Raw genomic sequence first — 17,963 nt, 5'->3', positions numbered from 1 at the left:
TAGCCCACTGAGTGAGGCCAGGGATGGAACATGCATTCTCATGGACACTATGTTGGGTTCTTTACCCACTGAGCCACAGTGGGAACTCTAAGATATATTTATTTTAATACCTCATGCTTATGTCCTGGGAGAAATCATCTTTTTAGAATTCCTTAATGATAACTTTTCTGTAACTCTTGATTAATGTCCAGAAAGAAAGTCCTTCAGTGATTATTAAAACTAAATTCTGTAATTTTTATTAAATGCCATTCTCATTTATGTTATATCAAATCACTCAAGCTCAGAAAAATTTTGGGGCATGTACATATAAAAAGAGAACTGATATAATGGCATTATCCTTAGTTAAACTAGGAAACACTCTTGGTTCCTAGATCCCATTGCAAGGTGTGAGGTCTAATTATTACAGACAAATAAAAGTACTCATGTTGATCTTAAAAATTAAATAAAAATATAGGTGAAGTAAGTGAGATCAAAAGGAATAAAAGGAGAATAAAACCTGAAGGAAAAGGAAGTGGAAGATAATATCAGATGGAGAAATATAGTATTAATAGTTGTGTTAGACATCAGTTCCACGTAAAGTTCAAGGCATGAATTTCTGTCTGATTAAAATTTATCTAAGAAGCATTTTTTGACCAGCTTCTTAAAGGACTCCTTTACCTGCTGGTTCCTTAGGGAGTAAATAAAAGGATTTAGCATTGGGGCAACAGAGGTATTAAGCACTGCTATCCCCTTGGTCAAAACCATTCCTTCTTTGGCGGAAGTTTTAACATACATGAAAATGCAACTTCCATAAGAAATGGAGACAACAATTATGTGTGAGGAGCAAGTGGAAAAGGCCTTTTTCCTTTGCTCAGCAGAAGGGATCCTCAGAATTGTTTTAAGGATGAATGCATAAGAAAGAATCACCAGTGTTAAGGTTACCATGAGCGTGAATATTGCCAAGAAAAATGCCATGAGCTCTAGGAATGCTGTGTCTGTGCAGGAGATTAGAAGCATGGGAGAAGTGTCACAGGTGAAGTGGTCAATGACGTTGGAGTCGCAGAAATCCAGCTGAAGTCCCATGATCACAGGTGGAAAGATAATGAGAAATCCAGCCAGCCAAGAACTAACGACAAGCTGGTTGCAGATTCTGCTGTTCATTATTGTGGTGTAATGCAGGGGCTTACAAATGGCCACGTACCGATCATAGGACATAGCAGTCAGAAGGAAAAATTCTGTTGCACCAAGGAGTATGAAGAAAAAGACCTGGGCCATGCAAGAATGATAGGAAATGGTCCTGTCTCCTGTTACAATGCTGACCAGAAATCGAGGAATACACACTGTGGTGAATGAGATTTCTAGGAAAGAGAAGTTCCTAAGGAAGAAATACATGGGAGTTTTGAGGTGTGAATCTATCAGAGTGAGGGTGATAATTGTCAGGTTTCCAGTTATACTCAGTATATATGTGAAAAATAGAAATAGAAAAATCAAAACATTTAGCTCTGGATCATCTGTTAATCCCAGAAGTATGAACTCATTTACAGATGTCTGATTTTTCATTTCTTATTGCTTCTTCCAGGCAAAAATAAATGCAAACAAGAAACAAGATTTAAGAGTTCCCGTCGTGGTTCAGTGGTTAATGAATCCGACTAGGAACCATGAGGTTGAGGGTTCGATCCCTGGCCTTGCTCAGTGGGTTGACGATCTGTCATTGCCGTGAGCTGTGGTGTAGGTTGCAGACGCGGCTCGGATCCCGCGTTGCTGTGGCTCTGGTGTAGGCCGGTAGCTATAGCTCCAATTGGACCCCTAGCCTGGGAACCTCCACATGCCACAGGAGCGGCCCAAGAAATAGCAAAAAGACAAAACAAACAAAACAAGATTTAATGAATACAGGATTACTTTTTAAAAATCTCCTCTGCTGGTATAAGAAATGTATAATATAATGGACTGATAAATTATTAACCAGATTTTACTGAATTCTGAAAATGTATCTAAGCCAGGACAGAAAAACTTATATCTTATAGATTGCAGTGAGGCAAACTGATAGGACTAATAATCACTTTTGTATAAAAACACTTATCAAATGTGTTATACTTTCTTTTAAAAGTTTGATCATATGTGAAAAAAAAATTAGGTAACACTATAAGATATTCTAATGTTCAGTCTCCATATTTTCTAATGATTTTTCTGAAAATGAAACATTTTAAAGTTTGTCTTTTTAGAAAGTTACTTTCCATTAATTTTTTTCAAGGTCTATAATGTCATTCCTGCCTACAAAGATAATTAATAACTTACTGAAAGGGTCAGAGCCATCAAAATTAATAGTTATATACTAGTAAACAAATAATATTCTTTTGAGAATTAAATCATGACCTTTCATTTTTTAGAGGACATTCTCACAACCAAAGTTCATTGAGGTAAGTTATAAATTGACAGAAAATGAAAAAAATCGATGAGATGAGAAATGAAAAATATACCTGCGATTGCATAATCCCATGTGGTAGTAATTTGACTGACTGTTCAATCCCAAATATTCTGTTGCTTTCATTTGAGAGTGCATGTGTGATGCTTTACTTTTGGAGTGTTTCATGGATTTCACAGCTTGTTTCTGCCTTTGCTTTTCTTGTGTGATAACAAGTTTACATAGTATGTAGGTGGAGGTGGGCAGAATGCTCCTGGCTGTATAGAGTGAGATGAAACATACTGAAAAATAGGACCAATCGAAAGTATTTTCCTGATATTGAGAAGGCCCTGGCAGGAAGGTGACAGTCCCAGTGGCTGGTGGCAGGTGCTACATCCAGAAGACAAGCAGGGTATTGAGGAGCTCCTGCAACGTGTGATCCATGAAAGCCTTGGTGACATGGTGGCAAAGCTCTGTGGGTCGTCGCAATAAGTCAGTTCATGTTATATCTGAAAGGCTGAGACTAAGGTAGGATTGCAAAATTTTTTCTTAAGAAACAGTGCTTCTGGTCCTAACTTGTTATTTGGGAGGGAAGTTAGAATTCCTGGAAATGGGAGAGAGTAGCAACCAAATGAACCCCTGTCCTTAGTCTCTAACTGCCTGTGAAGCAGAATCAGGAACTAAGCTTGCCTGGAATGTGTGTTAGACTCCCCAAAAAACTACATTGGTGAAAGAAAAAGGAAGAGAAGAAAGTGGGATAAGGGCAATAGTTACTTCAGTGAAACAGGCAAATAGAGGTGATAGAGTTAGGTTGTTTTGTTTTGTTTTTTTCAGCTGCACCCACAGCATATGGAAGTTCTGGGGCCATTGATCGAATCTGAGCTGCCCCTGCGACCTATGCTGCAGTTTCAGCCATGCGGGATTCTTCTTAACTCACCTCGCCAATATTGAACCTGCACCACCACAGAGACAACTCTGGATCCTGAACCCCCTGCACCACAGCAGGAACTCCAAAGTCATGTGTTTTGGTGGTTAGTGAAGTGGAGCTCTTAGTTCATGAGGAGAGAGCTCAAACCCTTCTGAATGAGAATTAAGAAATAACAGCTATAGAAAAGAAGTGAGCTGCATGGCCTATGAGCAGAAATTCAGGAGAAAGAAAATCCTTGGGATGTAAAGAACTATCCCGAATTGCACAGTCTAAGGCCAGGCATTCAGTGTCTCTGGTTTCCTCCAAATTCTATAAAAATAGCAATGACCTAACCTTAGATGCAAGGAAAACCTGGTAATGCAATATCTTACTTGGTTATCAGTACCTTTTGAAAGAGAGATGGTTATGGTTCTAATTCTTGTTTTACTTTTGTTACCTTCCACTATGAAGACTAGGCTTTCTAACTATGGTCTCCAAAACAAACAGATTCATTTTATCTGTCTTTTCCTCAGAATAGTCACAGGGGATTCTTACAGTGAAACAGCATTAAAATGCCTCTGGAGAGAGTGCTTATTAGTTCACTCTAAATTTAGTTGAATAATTCTGATTGGGTATCCTTGGGAAATATATTTTTTTAAAGTATTAAGTAGAGAGGTGTATAATGCAAGGAATAACCAGTGAAGAAACAGCAGTCTTTGAAATTTTGGATTTCATATTGTCAATATTATTTTATTTTTACTTGAAATAAATGTCTGCCATGGCAGTGTATCTCAACTAATGTAAACTGGAGAAAAAGCAGAAAATAGCAAGAGGAGGATTTCCCATTGTGGCTCATTGTGTTGAGAACCCACCACAGTGTCTGTGCAGATGCAGGTTCAATCCCTGGCCTCACTCAGTAGGTTGAAGATATGATGTTGCCATAAGCTGTGGTATAGGTTGCAAATGCAGCTTAGATCTGGTGTTGCTGTGGCTGTGGTGTAGGCTGGCAGTCACAGCTCTGATTTGACGCTTAGCCTGGGAACTTCCATATGCCACAGGTGTTGTCCTAAAAAAGAAAAAAGGAAAAAATAATAGCAAGAGGAAGTACCTATCATCAGCAGATAGGCACATTCTCAAGATACAGCAAAAATTGAGAGACTGACATACACACATAAAACTCATGAAATTGATTATCTTAATAACTTCCTTAAATATTGCTTCCTTCACAGTAGAGTTTGAGGCAAGCAAGATTTGTCTGCTGTTTTTATTATAATTGTTATTTTTTCCTACTCTCGATGTGATTTATCACTGCCGATGGGTGGGAGTAGAGGTACTGTTAGGGTTCTCCACCATAAAGTTGCTTTCACCCTCCACTTTCTACGCCATATTCTTCAGAAAGAAATCATTCTGTGCAGCTCAAACTAAAGGGGTGGGAATTAAGCTCTTCTCTATTGAAGGTGGAATATCTATATAAATTATTTGGGATTCCTTTCCATGGGTAATTTGTATATTCTTCCCCATTCATTAATTTTTTCACTTATTGATTTATTTCATTTGGATTCATGTATGTTTGTTTTATACTTTCAGTTATACCCAATGCTGTTTTACTTTGTTGCTAAATTTTTTCAGCTTTGGCCCCTGGAAGCTCTTTCAGTTGGCTGTTGTTTCCTTTGACAAGAGCCATTACAGTGCTTTAAAAATAAATAAATAAATAAAAAAGACATTTCTTTTCTGGAACTATGAGATGCTTTAGGATTGTCTTGTCTATTCCTTACCACATCGGTCTAATCTGACATTTCTCCACTGATACCTGGTTCCTTTTATTGGAGAATGGTATTAGGAACCAAGATCTCAGCTCTGGGTGTGTTCATTACTGTGGTTTCACTGCTTCTTGGTCCTATAAGAGGATAGAACCAGGAAATATATGTGAGCCTACTAACCTGTGCATAAATATGTGTATGCAAATATTACTCTGTGTTACTTTCTGAATCTTTACTAAGCTAAAAATGGGTCCATACTAATATGACACTTCATTACTACATAGATTGTAGTAGCTTTTTCTTCTTTCTTCTTTATAACCTCCCACCGCAAAACTGAGAATTCCAGCTTAATCATCTACCACCCATTTACTTGTTTAATACCTACATACATACATAGCATTATCAGAATTATAGATCTATACCATGATGGGAAACCATTTTATTAACTAAAATGTAGTACTTAAATATGCTTTTTTTTTGTCTTAGAAATTGCACTCATTTCTTAAGTTTCTTTAGGCCAGTAATGTTCAGTCCTATCACCTTTAGTAAGATTATTGCATACATTGAAAATACTGTTATTTTTTCAGGGGGGTCATTTTCCACATTTCATTCCATGATCCCTTAACCACTTAAATTATTTTCAAACATTTTGATAAATTAAAATTTACTCTTTGTAATGCAATGATCTATGAATTTTGACAAATGCATAGTACTATGAATTCACCATTTGAATTATATACAGAATAGGCTCTTTGCCTGGAGTCCTCATTCACCTCACCTATGTAAGCTTCCCTTTCTCTCAACAATCCTTGGAAACCATTGATCTTTTTGCATTTTGTATAGCTTTGCTTTTTCTAGAAGATCATATATCTGGAGTCATATAGTATGTTACCTTTTCAAATGCTTCGTTCAGTTATAAATATTGATATGATTCATCCACTGAGTCATCCAAAGAGTCTTTTCATTGTTTGTTAGCTCATTTCTTTCTCTCAGTGAATGTATCAATGGACCACACTTTATTCATCCATTCATCTGTATTGGAGCAGCTTGGATACTTTTAGTTTTTCGTGATTATCAATAAAGCTTCTGTGAAATATTTGCATGCAATTTTTGTGGACATGAGTTTTCAAATCACTTGAGTAAACATCAGGGGCTGCAATTTCTGGATCATACGGAAGCCTGTATTTAGATTTTACGAAGTGCAAAATGTCTTCCAAAGTGATTATATCATTTTGTTTTACCATTAGCAATAAATGAGAGTATCAGAGTTCCTGTTGCTCTGCATTATCTCTAGCAAGTGGTGGTGTTGATGTTTTACAAATGAGCCATTATAGTATGTGCATAGCTTTTAATTTGCAGTCACCTAATGCAATGATGATGAACATATTTTCACATACTTATTTTCCTTCTATATTTCACCTTTGGGGAGGCATCTGTGAAATCTTTTTCTCATTTTTTATTTAGGTTGTTCATATTTTTATTATAGAATTTTAAGAAGCTTTTTTGGTAAATTTTGGATAAACAGTCCTCTATCAACTATATATTTTCCAGTATTTTCTCCCAGTCTATGGCTTGTCCTCACTATGTTGACAGGGCCTATTGCAACCAGAAATTTTAAATTTTAATGACGACAAGCTTAACGATTATTTCTTTCACAGGTGATACCTTTATTGTTATATATAAACATCATTGTCATATCCAAAGTCCTCTCTATATTTTTGATGAGGTATCTATTCAGATTTTTTTTTCATGGCCATACCTGCAGCATATGGAAGTTCCTAGGCTAAGGGTTGAATCAGAGCTGCAGCTGAGGCCTGTAGCACAGCCATGGAAACACTGAATCCCAGCTGCATCTGTGACCTACGTCCTCATGTTTATTTGGGGTATTTGTTTCTGATTGCTAACTGAGTTTCTATATTTGGATTAAGGTCCTTAATGAAATATGTATTTACAAATATATTCTTCCAGTGTGTTCCTTATCTTTTATTCTCCAAATGGTGTATTTTGCAAAGCAGAAGTTTATCTTTTTTAATTTAAAAAAGTCCAAGTTATTATTTTATTCTTCCATGGATTCTGCATTTGATGTTGCATTTTATAGTTAGGTCTGTGATCCATTTTGAGTATATTTTTGTGAAAGATCTGTGTTTAGGATCATTTCTTTATATGTCCAATTCTACCAGTACCATTTGTGAGAAAGATTAACTTTTTTTCAATTAAATTGCCTTTGCTTCTTTGTAAAAGCTTCTACTGACTATGTGTGTGTTGTTCCATGTCTAGAATATCACCCTCTATTCCTTAATTTACCTTTATTGTAAGTGTTGAAATAGTTTAGTATGAATTTTCCACTTTGGTTCCTCTTCTTCTGTACTGTGTTGGCTATTCCAGGCTATTCTGGGTGTTTTGCATTCCCACGTAAACTTTAGAATCAGTCTGTTGATGTCTGCAATGTAGCTTGCTGAGATGTTGATTGGGATTCTGTGCAATTACAGAACACGTTGAGGAGAATTGCTCTCTTACCAATATTGAGTCTTTCAATCCATTTACTTATGTCTTGGATTTTTTTCAGCAGAGTTTTATAGTGCTTTGCATATAGGTTTTATATATGTTTCATTTGATTTCTACATCAATTATTTCACTTTTTCATTATTGTAAATAGTATTACTTTGTTTCAAATTCTGAATTTCTTTATTGCCGATACTTAAGCAGATAAGTGTCTTTTAATGATTTTTTTATATTAACCTGTACCCCTCAGTATTGCTATTGCCACATATTAATTCTAGGGGGTTTTGCCTTTTGTTTTCTTTCTTTCTTTCTCAGTCAGTTTTTCAGGATTTTGTGCATAGACAGTTTTCTTTCTTTCAAATCTGTTTACAATTTCTTTCTTTTTTTTTTTTTTTCTTACTTGCTTATTTTTTTTTTTTTAGTTTTTTTTTTTTTTTTTCCCACTGTACAGCAAGGGGGTCAGGTTATCCTTACATGTGTATACAATTTCTTTTCTTGCTTTATTTGATTAATTAGGCTTCCTGTTTGATGTTGAATAGGAGTGGTAAGAGGAAATTCTTGCCATGTTCCCAAACTTAGGGATAAAGCTCCACATTTATCAACATTAAGTATGACGTGAGCCATATGTTTTTCATCCTATCCCTAGGTGTCCTTTTAAAGTTGAGGACATTCTCCTCATTCCTAGTTTACTGAAACTTCTTATGATCAGTTAGTTTTGTTGTCTAAGTGCTCTTTCTAGATCACTTGATATAAGCATGTAACTTGTTTTCTTTGGCTTGTTGATGTGAGGAACTACTATGACTGATTTTCAAATGTTGAGCCAGACGTGGATACTTGGGATAAATACTATTTGTTCTTGGTGTTTAGTTCAGTTTATACACTGTTAGATATGATTTGCTAATATTTGGCTTAGAAAGTTTTCCTTCATGTTCATGAGAGATATTTGCCAGTAGTTTCTTCTTGTAATGACTTCATGTGGTTTTGGTATTAGAGTAATGCTGGTCTTGTAGAATAAGTTAGGAAGTGTTCCCTCTGCTTTATTTTTTATTTTACTATATTTTATTTTATATAATTTTTTTTTTTTTTTTGGCCACACCTGTAGCATATGGCAGTTCTGGGCTAGGGGTTGAATTGGAACTGCAGCTTCCAGCCTATGCCACAGCCACAGAACAACTGGATCCGAGCTGCATCTGTGACGTATGTTGCAGCTTCCTGAAATGCTGGATCCTTAAGCCACTGAGCAAGGCCAGGGATTGAACCTGCATCCTCACAGACACTATGCTGTGTTCTTAACCTGCCAAACCTGAATGGCAACTCCGTCTGCTTTTGTTTTCCGAAAAAGATTGTAGAGAATTAATATCTTCTTTATGTTTGGTAGAATTCACCAGTGAGGCCGTCTGAACCTGGGGCTTTCTTCTTGGAATGTTGCTAACTATCAATGTGATTTCTTTAACTCAGATAAACCCATTTGGATGATCTTTTTCCTTGTGTGAATTTGTTGCTTGTAATTTTCAAAAAATTGGCCTCATTTAAAGGTTTCAAGATTTGAACATAAAGTCATTTTTTCTTTTTCTTTTTCTTTTTTTTTTTTCATTTTTGGCCACCCTTGGGATATGGAGTTACCAGGCCAGGGACCAGATCCCAGGTGGAGTCATGACCTAAGCCACAGCTGTGGCAGTGCCAGGTCATTAACCCACTGTTCCAGGCTGGGAATCGAGCCTGTGACCCAGCACTCCCAAGATGCCACCCATCCCACTGTGCCACAGTGGCAACTCCCCTTTCTCTTCTTAAAGACTGTTTTTAATGATCCCTTTTAGGTTCACAGCAATACTGAGAGGAAGATTCAGAGATTTCTCCTGTGTCTCCTGTCCCTACACATGCATAGCCTCCTCCGTTATCAATATGCTCCATAGTATCAGTATGCACCAGAGTAGTACATTTGTCACAACTGATGAACCTGCAACAACATGTAAACTACCTAAAGTCCTTATTGTTCATTCTTGGTGTTACAGAGTCTATGGTTTAGACAAATGTAAAATGACATGTATCCATCATTATACTGTCACACAGAATATTTTCAATACCCTAAAAATATTCTGTACTCCACCTATTCATCCCTCTCCCCAACCTCAATTCCTCGCAACCACTGATCTTTTTACCATGCCCATAGTTTTACTTTCTCTAGAATGTCATGTAGTTGGAATCTTAAAGTATATGGCATTTTCAGATTGGCTTCTTTCACTAAGGAAGGTGCACTTAATATTCCTCCATGCTGTCCCACGGTTTGATAGCTCATCTCTTTTAGCACTATATAATATTCCATTGTCTAGGTGTATCACAGTTTATTTATCCATTGACCTACTGAAGAATATCTTGGTAGCTTTCCAAATTTTGTCAATTATGAATAAAGCTGTTACAAACATTTATCTGGAAGTTTTATGTGTAGACATAAGTTTTCAGCTCCTATGGGTAAATGCTAAAGACAGGATTATTTGATCATATATATAAGAAACTGCCAAATTTTCTTCCAAAGTGGCTGTCCCATTTTGGTTTCCCTCCAGCAGTGAATAAAAATTACCTTTGCTCCAGATTCTCACCAGCATTTGGTATTGTCATTGTTCAGGATTTTTCCCATTTTTAAAAAAGAGTTCACATACTATTTTATTTCCCCCAGTTTTACAATTGACAAATAAAATTGTGACTTCTTAAAGTGTACAATATGAATATTTGATAAACATATGCATTGTGAAGTGGTTATTAAAGTCAATTTGGTTAACGTATTTATCACACTCACATAATTATTTTTTTCATGTGATTTGAGAAGACCTAAGATCCACTCTCTTAGCAAATTTCATGAATACAATACAATATTTTTAAGTACATCCGTCATACTGTCATTAGCTCCTCTGAACTTATTCTATTCATTTTATAACAGAAAGTTATAGCATCTCCATGTTTCCCCACCCCTACACCCCTGGGCATCCACAATGCTACTCTCTTTTACTTTGACTTTGAGTTATTTATTTATTTATGTACTTTTTAGATTCTACACATGAGCAGCACCATACAGTATTCATCTTTTTCTAGCTTATTTCCATTCGCTTCATGCCCTCCGGTTTCAGTTTCATCTGTTATTACAAATGGTAAGATCCTTGCCTCTTTATAGCTAAATAGTATTCCAGCACACACACACACGCACACACACATCCATCACATCACATTTTCTTTAACTGTTTATCTGTTGATGGACACGTAGCTTGCTCCACGTCTTGGGCTTTGTGAGTAATAGTGTTGAAATGAAAATGAGAGTGCAGATCATCTTTTCGAGATACTGACTTTTTTTTCAGATATATTTCCAGAGGTGGGACTGCTGGATCGTATAGTAGTTCTGTTTTCAAATTTTAAAGGTATCTTCACACTGTTTTCCATAGCAGCTCTACCAGTTACGTTCTACCAGCAGAATACAAGGGTTCCCTTTTTTTCACATCCTCACAAACACTTGTTATCTTTAGTCTTTTTGATAATATCCATTCTAACAGGTGTGAGGTGATATCTCATTGTGGTTTTGACTTGCATTTCTCTGATGATTAGTGATTTTGAGCACTTTGAATACACCTGGTGGCCATTGTATGTCTTCTTCGAAAGAATGTCTGTTTAGGCCCTCCGCCTCCTAGTAAACTTTTCTGCCATTTAATGTGCATGGGATCAGTAGTGATGGCTTCTTTTCCCTTTCTTATTTCATTAATATTTGTCTTCTCCCCCACCTTTTGTTTAGCTTGGCTAGACATTCATCAATATACATGATTTTTTATGTTGTTTTTATTGTCTTAATTTCATCCATTTTTATTCTATTTTTTTTTAAAGGCATTTAATCTTTTTTTTTTTTTTTGGTCATTTTGTGTCTTTTTAGGGCTGCACCCGCGGCATATGGAGGTTCCCAGGCTAGGGGTCCAATCAGAGCTACAGCCACTGGCCTATACCAGAGCCACAGCAATGGGGGATCCAAGCCACGTCTGCAACCTACACCACAGCTCACAGCAATGCTGGATCCTTAACCCACTGAGCGAGGCCAGGGATCGAACCCACAACCTCATGGTTCCTAGTCAGATTCGTTAACCACTGAGCCACTACGGGAACTCCTATTCTATTTTTAATTTATCTTCTTTTGTCTTAAATTGCTCTTCTTTCTGTAGCTTCTAAGAATGTATAGTTTGTCTGAAGTTAATATTGCTACTCTAGCTTTCTTTTGATTAGTGTTAGCATAATATATCTTCTTTGATTCCTTTGCTTTTAACATAGCTAAATCTTTATATAATTTGGAGATCCTGTCCCCTCAAAGTCTTTGCGAATGCCATATGACCACAGAAACATATGACCATATGGCTGGTTGTGGGGTACAGGAGCTATAGGAAACTCAAGGCTGATGTTACTTACTTGACATAGAGTAAGATAATAAGATGGTTTGGAGGATTAAATAAGATTAATACATATACAGTGATGAAACAATTCTTAATGCTTTTGGCATTGTTAACATTCAGTGCACAGAAATTTTTGTGATTAATATTAAATAGGAAGTTTGGATTAGGCCCTCATATTTTAGCCTAAGATTTTCTTGGTTATTGCTATCAAACTAAAAAGAAAACTTTTTGAAATGCTATTGAATGAATACCTTTCCCTTATAGAGTTATGAAATTGGCTACATAATATTGTTCTGATGATGTGCCCAGATTATGTGATTTATTTGCTGAATCTGGCGTCCATAGTGGACACCAATTTTGATGAGTTTGTAGAAGACTTTTTCATTGGTGAGAGATAATTTTCTTTTTCACTCAGTATTTTATTTTATCTTGTTTTATTTATGCCATATGGAAGTTTCCAGGCCACGGATCAAGCCCGCACTATAGCAGCAACCCAGGCTGCCTCAGTGATAATACTGGATACTTAAGCCGCTGTGACACAAGAGAACTCCTTGGTATTTTAAAGAAATCAGAAGCAGCAACATAAGAAATCAAGCAGTTCTAGAGAAAGGTCTTTACTCCCTGATAACCTCTTCTCTGCTTCTCATTTCTGCATATGCCATTTTATACCAAGTCATTCATATTAATTGAACGTACTCTTTTTTTTTTTTTTTAGGGCCCCTCAACAGGTGACCATAATGACTTTCTTAAATGTGCAGAGAGGCTGCATGAGATTCCATCTTACGGAATAATAAGTTCACTCCCAAGTATGACTAAGAGCTAGGTTTCAAAGAGATAAATTGATGTATCTCAATCCATTCCACAACATTGCTCACCTGATGTCCTAATATTGTTCAAAATGCTTGCACATAGTTTTAGTTTTTGTTACTGCCTCATTAACTATAGGAAGTAGGCTTGGGCACATTCTTTCCAATAATCAAACACTACCTCCCAGGGTCATGCTCTTAGATAAGAGTGAGGGAGGTAGACCCTTTTGTGAAAGAGACAATGGAAAGACAGAGACAGTATTGTAGATTTGCTAATAAAGGAAAACAAAAGCATAAATACTTTCTATAGCATCATTTCCAAGATACTCTCTAGACTCTCAATTTCTCACACCATTCTAGATTCTGTTTGTCATTTTGCCCATGTCTGTTTGCAACACCATTTTTGTATTATTTGAAAGAGTATGGATATAAATATGAATATTAAGTGATGGTTTGATTTGCCTTCATAAACCATGGTCTTCCTTTTCTGATATGGCTGGTATAAAGAGGGAAATCTTTAGTCAAATAATCTATCTTTTTAAAAACAAAGCATTACCAAAGGAAAAAGATAAATTAAACCTCCTCTGTTGCACAAAAACTGCTCTTATTTTCTAGGAAAACTAATACAAAAATTGATACAGTCTCATTTCAAGTAATAATTATCACAGCACATTTTATCTTAAATTTCTATTAAATTTTTCAACACCTTTTGATTATATGTTCTTGACAAGTTAAGGATATATTTCAACAATGCTTTAAACTTCATGACATGTTTTCTTGGTGCCACAGAAGAAGAAATTTTAGAGTTATTAATTAAGGTACATATTTTTATTTAGTATGAAATAAATTTTATTTTTGTACATGGTTTTAGTAAGCATCTTATAACACACTGTTTTTGCACGAACCTATAATTTACCTTGCTTTGAAATGAGAAACAATGGATATTGCTGACATCTACACTTTTGTTACAAAGTAAACATTGATCTTCTCTATATAACTTTAAATAGTTAAGATGTTGTTTTAGGCTAGTAAGAGTCATGATGATTTATAAGTATATCTAACTGAAAGCGAAATGAAGTGTTGAAAGAATTTATGCAGAGAAAGAGTTTTTCATTTCGCTTTGTTTCCAGAGGTGCTTTAAAAAATATTCATTGGTTTGAAGAAAAGGCCCTTCTCTGGACCATGTTCCTGAAGGCTTGCTTCACTTGCTGATTTCGTAGAGTGTATATAAAAGGATTCAAAAGAGGGGCCACTGAGGTATTGAGCACAGCCACTCCTTTGCTTAAAGTCACCCTTTCCCTTGCCGAAGGCTTAATGTACATGAAGATGCAGCTGCCATAAGAGAGGGAGACAACTATCATGTGGGAGGAGCATGTGGAAAAGGCTTTTTTCCTTTGACTTGTGGAAGGAAGTCTCAGAATCGTCCGGACGATATATGTGTAGGAGAGAATAACTAGTGTTAGCGTGACCATGAGTGTGACCACAGCTAAAAAAAATGCCATGAGTTCTAGAAGGCGAGTGCTGGAGCAGGACAGCTGCAGAATTGGAGAAGCATCACAGATGAAATGATCAACTATATTGGAGGCACAGAACTCCAACTGCAGCAGCAGGATTATTGGTGGAAAGATGATGAGGAATCCTGCAAGCCATGAGCTGAAGACAAGAAGTGCACAGACTCTGCTGCTCATGATGATGGTATAATGGAGAGGTTTGCAGATGGCCACGTAGCGGTCATAGGACATGGCGGCCAGGAGGTAAAATTCTGTCACCCCCAAGAAGATGAAGAAAAACAGCTGCGCCACACAACCATCATAAGAAATGGTTCTGTCCCCCGTCACGAGAGTGACAAGGAATCTGGGAATGCAGACAGACGTGAAGGATATTTCTAGGAATGCGAAGTTCCGAAGGAAGAAGTACATTGGCGTCTGCAGATGGGGGTCTGAAAGGGTGAGGGCGATAATGGTCAGGTTCCCGGTCACACTCAGCATGTAGGTAACAAGCAGGAGTGTGAAGAGTACAGCCTGCCACTGCGGATCATCCGTCAATCCAAGAAGAATAAACTCTGTTACTTCAGTGTAATTTCTCATTATTTTCCTTCTTTGTTTTAGCTGTAAAACAGATGAAGGTGTAAGAAACCATAACACCGGCAAAGACACACACACACACGTACACACATACACACATGATCATGCACACATGAATACACACTGAAAAATATTGCTGCCTGGGCTTTTAGAGAAAAATGATTTTGTAGTACCCAGAAACAAAATACTTAAAATAACTTTGTAATTCTTATGCCATATGTTACTTCACTATCCTACATTTCCTTCCTTGTATTCTCACACATTTCAGTGTAAATCTCTGTGTGCTAAATATTTCAATATAGTCCTGAAAACAAGGGAAAAAAGAGGTTGAAATCTCTTGAGATTGAAACCTCAAATAAGACTCTGAGAGCTTACCTCCAGCACACCACAATACTCTTGAAGATATTTTTTGTTGCTTTCTTCTTCATTATCATTTTTAATTTGTTGATTTCATATAAGCATTTCTTTCTCTTTACCCATTTGAACTCTTACAGTCTATGGAGTCAACTCAGGTGTCCATCTGGTCGATTAATGTGTCCCTGATAATAGTGTACAGAGAGAGGTATTTAATGGGTGGGGGGGTAGGTTCCCTTCTAATTCCAGTGTCTGCACTGCAAGACATTCTAGTTTTAAACAGTAATCTGTTATAATGGTGTCTTTAAGGTTGTAAATATATCACTCTTGAATATATTTTTATTAACTTTATCTACCATATGTCTACTCTATGTTATATATATATATAATTTTTACATAACATATATAAAGTAGTAGTTTTACTTAAGTCCTAATTTTATTTTTACAACTGTCAAGCATTCCTGCTTATTTCCAAAAATCATTTTGGCACTTCTCCACAATGGTGCCTATTCTTTTCTTGATGGATGATGAAAGGCAATAGTTAATATTCAAAGTAAGTTTTGGAAAGGCAAAGACCCTTCCTTCCTTCCTCCTTCTTTCCTTCTTTCCTTCCTTCTTCTTTCTTTGTTTCTTTTCTTCTAATATAACTCTTGGTATTACACAGGATTTGTTTAACTGTTTGCTCCACTAAGCATCATAAAAGGAAGTTATCATAGTGTGAAACTATATGAAAGCTCCTTACATGCATCTTGCTAAATGGAACAAACCAATATATAAAGGCTACATAAAGTATGGTGTCAACAATATGATTCTTTCTGAAGACATAGTTTAGTGTAAGACAGTAAAATTTTTTGATGGATTCAGGGGTTTGCAAAGGACAGGCTATGAATATCTTCAGTCTAGTGGATTTTTGGGACAATGAAAATAATCTGTGGAAAAGTATAATATTGGATCCATGACATTTTATGATCGTACAAAACCATAAATTGCTCATTCCTAAAAGCAAACTAAAATATGGACTTTAAATATTTAAGTGTCAGTGATTCATTACTGGTAACAAAGGCGCCACTGTGATGGTGGATGATGATAATGAGGGAGGCTATGCCTCTGCGGGAGAAAGAGGCTTGTGGGAAATTTCTGTATCTTACTCTCAGGTTCGCCCTGAATCGAAACCTTCTATAAAAAATCTTTAAAATCTTTTTAACATATTGGTATTAGTGTATGCACAATTGGTAAGATATTTTAAAGGATTCAGTGGATCAAATAATATTTGAAAATGGGAAACAAGTCATTATTTTCCCTTAGAGTGTTAGATGTGCTGGGAGTTCCCGTCGTGGCTCAGGTTAAGGAATCTGACTAGGAACCATGAGGTTGTGGGGTCGATCCCTGGCCTTGCCCAGTGGGTTAAGGATCCGGCATTGCCATGAGCTGTGGTGTAGGTTGCAGACGCAGTTTGGATCCCATGTTGTGGCTCTGGCATAGGCCGGTGGCAACAGCTCCGATTAGCTCCCTAGCCTGGGAACCTCCATATGTCACGGGAGCAGCCCTAGAAAAGGCAAAAAGCCAAAAAAAAAAAAAAAAGTGCTAGATGTGCTGTAATCTAAGATAATTTTTTAAATACTTAATGTCTAGAAAGACTGCCCAAGTCTGCAATGCCTCATTTGTTATTTTATATTTTTTAGAGGTTTAAGAGCTTTCAAAAGAATACTATTTTCTCAGTAACAGCCATTATATTTAATATGTTAATGAACTTACTCAAAATTTTTACCTACAAAATTGCTGGGAGGGATGTATTCCCACTTTCAACCATCTGTTTTCTTTGTGGTCATAAACCATGCATTTTTTGGGGGTCTTTTGCCATTATATGATGAATGCTAACCTTCACCATGAACAAAATTCAAGTTGTGCAAAACTAAAACATAAAGTGTATCTGCTCAATGTTAAAACATATCAAATAAATTGTTTTGAATCTTGGGCAAAATTGATTACATGGTATTATGATATTGGTGATATTAAAAATGAGAATGAAAAGCCATGTAGGTAAGAACACACATATGATGGAAGTCCTATAAATCACAAAATCTTTATATTATAATAAAATATCACATGTAATTGATAAGTTTTAGAATTTTTTTTTTCCTTGCTTTTTAGGGCCATTCCTGCAGCATATGGAAATTCCCAGGCTAGGGGTCCAATCAAAGCTACGGCTGCCGGTCTACCACAGCCACAGCAACGCAGGATCCACGCTGCATCTGTGACCTACACCACAGCTCACGGCAATGCTGAATCTTTATCACAGTGAGCAAGGCAGGGAAGGAACCCGCATCCTCATAGATCCTAGTCAGGTTTGTTAACTGCCGAGCCACGAAGGGAACTCCTGGTAAGTTTTAGTAGTTTAAAATTTTTCTTTATATCTTTCATATAAATTAAGTGGTTTAACTTTATCTAAATATAATGTGCATAATTGAGATTACTTGTATAAACATAACTATATACTATTAAAGCAAAAATATATTTCTGAAAGAAACTATCAAAGAAGTACTTACTTTTATGATAAATATGACTGGTTTAATCAATATCATTTCTAAAGACATCTTTAATTTGCTTAAACTAATGATTTGGGATTTTTCAAAAAGCTTTGCAATCTGTTTCTCCTCTGTCATCGTATATTTGTAATCTAATATCCAAAATACCAATAATAAAGAATAATTCTAAGAGCTCCTCTTCAATGTTTACAAATAGGGTAAATTAC

General features: G+C 36.3%; 3 protein-coding genes across 3 annotated transcripts in view; 1 reads left to right on the top strand and 2 right to left on the bottom strand.

Annotated features, from left to right (window-relative positions):
• LOC100737179 (olfactory receptor 6C76-like) overlaps positions 1–5,000 on the bottom strand; it is a 59,332-nt gene extending 54,332 nt beyond the window's left edge. Inside the window, exon 1 of the mRNA XM_084955912.1 lies at positions 111–5,000. Coding sequence (XP_084812038.1) covers positions 604–1,539 — 936 coding nt within the window. The 5' untranslated portion in view covers positions 1,540–5,000 and the 3' untranslated portion in view covers positions 111–603. The remainder of the gene's footprint in view (positions 1–110) is intronic.
• The window catches only part of LOC110258130 (olfactory receptor 6C3-like), a 225,952-nt gene that overhangs the window by 179,967 nt on the left and 28,022 nt on the right, over positions 1–17,963 (top strand). The window lies entirely within an intron of this gene.
• LOC146403261 (olfactory receptor 6C75) lies at positions 13,587–15,397 on the bottom strand. Its single transcript, XM_084955892.1, has 2 exons — positions 15,233–15,397; positions 13,587–14,881 (listed from the first exon to the last, which is right to left on the bottom strand). The coding sequence occupies exon 2, from the start codon at positions 14,858–14,860 to the stop codon at positions 13,922–13,924; it is 939 nt and encodes a 312-aa protein (XP_084812018.1). The 5' UTR covers positions 14,861–14,881; positions 15,233–15,397; the 3' UTR covers positions 13,587–13,921.

The sequence above is a fragment of the Sus scrofa genome, chromosome 5 (genome assembly GCF_054392235.1).
Source record: "Sus scrofa isolate SSC_HxYL_T2T_F1_AM1 chromosome 5, Sscrofa_HxYL_maternal_Yorkshire_Landrace_v2.0, whole genome shotgun sequence".
NCBI lineage: Eukaryota > Metazoa > Chordata > Mammalia > Artiodactyla > Suidae > Sus > Sus scrofa.
This window is presented reverse-complemented; position numbering and strand designations above follow the sequence as displayed.

Excerpts from the sequence above, each read along its gene's own strand:
- LOC146403261 (XM_084955892.1), bottom strand. The coding sequence starts at position 14,860 with ATGAGAAATTACACTGAAGTAACAGAGTTTATTCTTCTTGGATTGACG.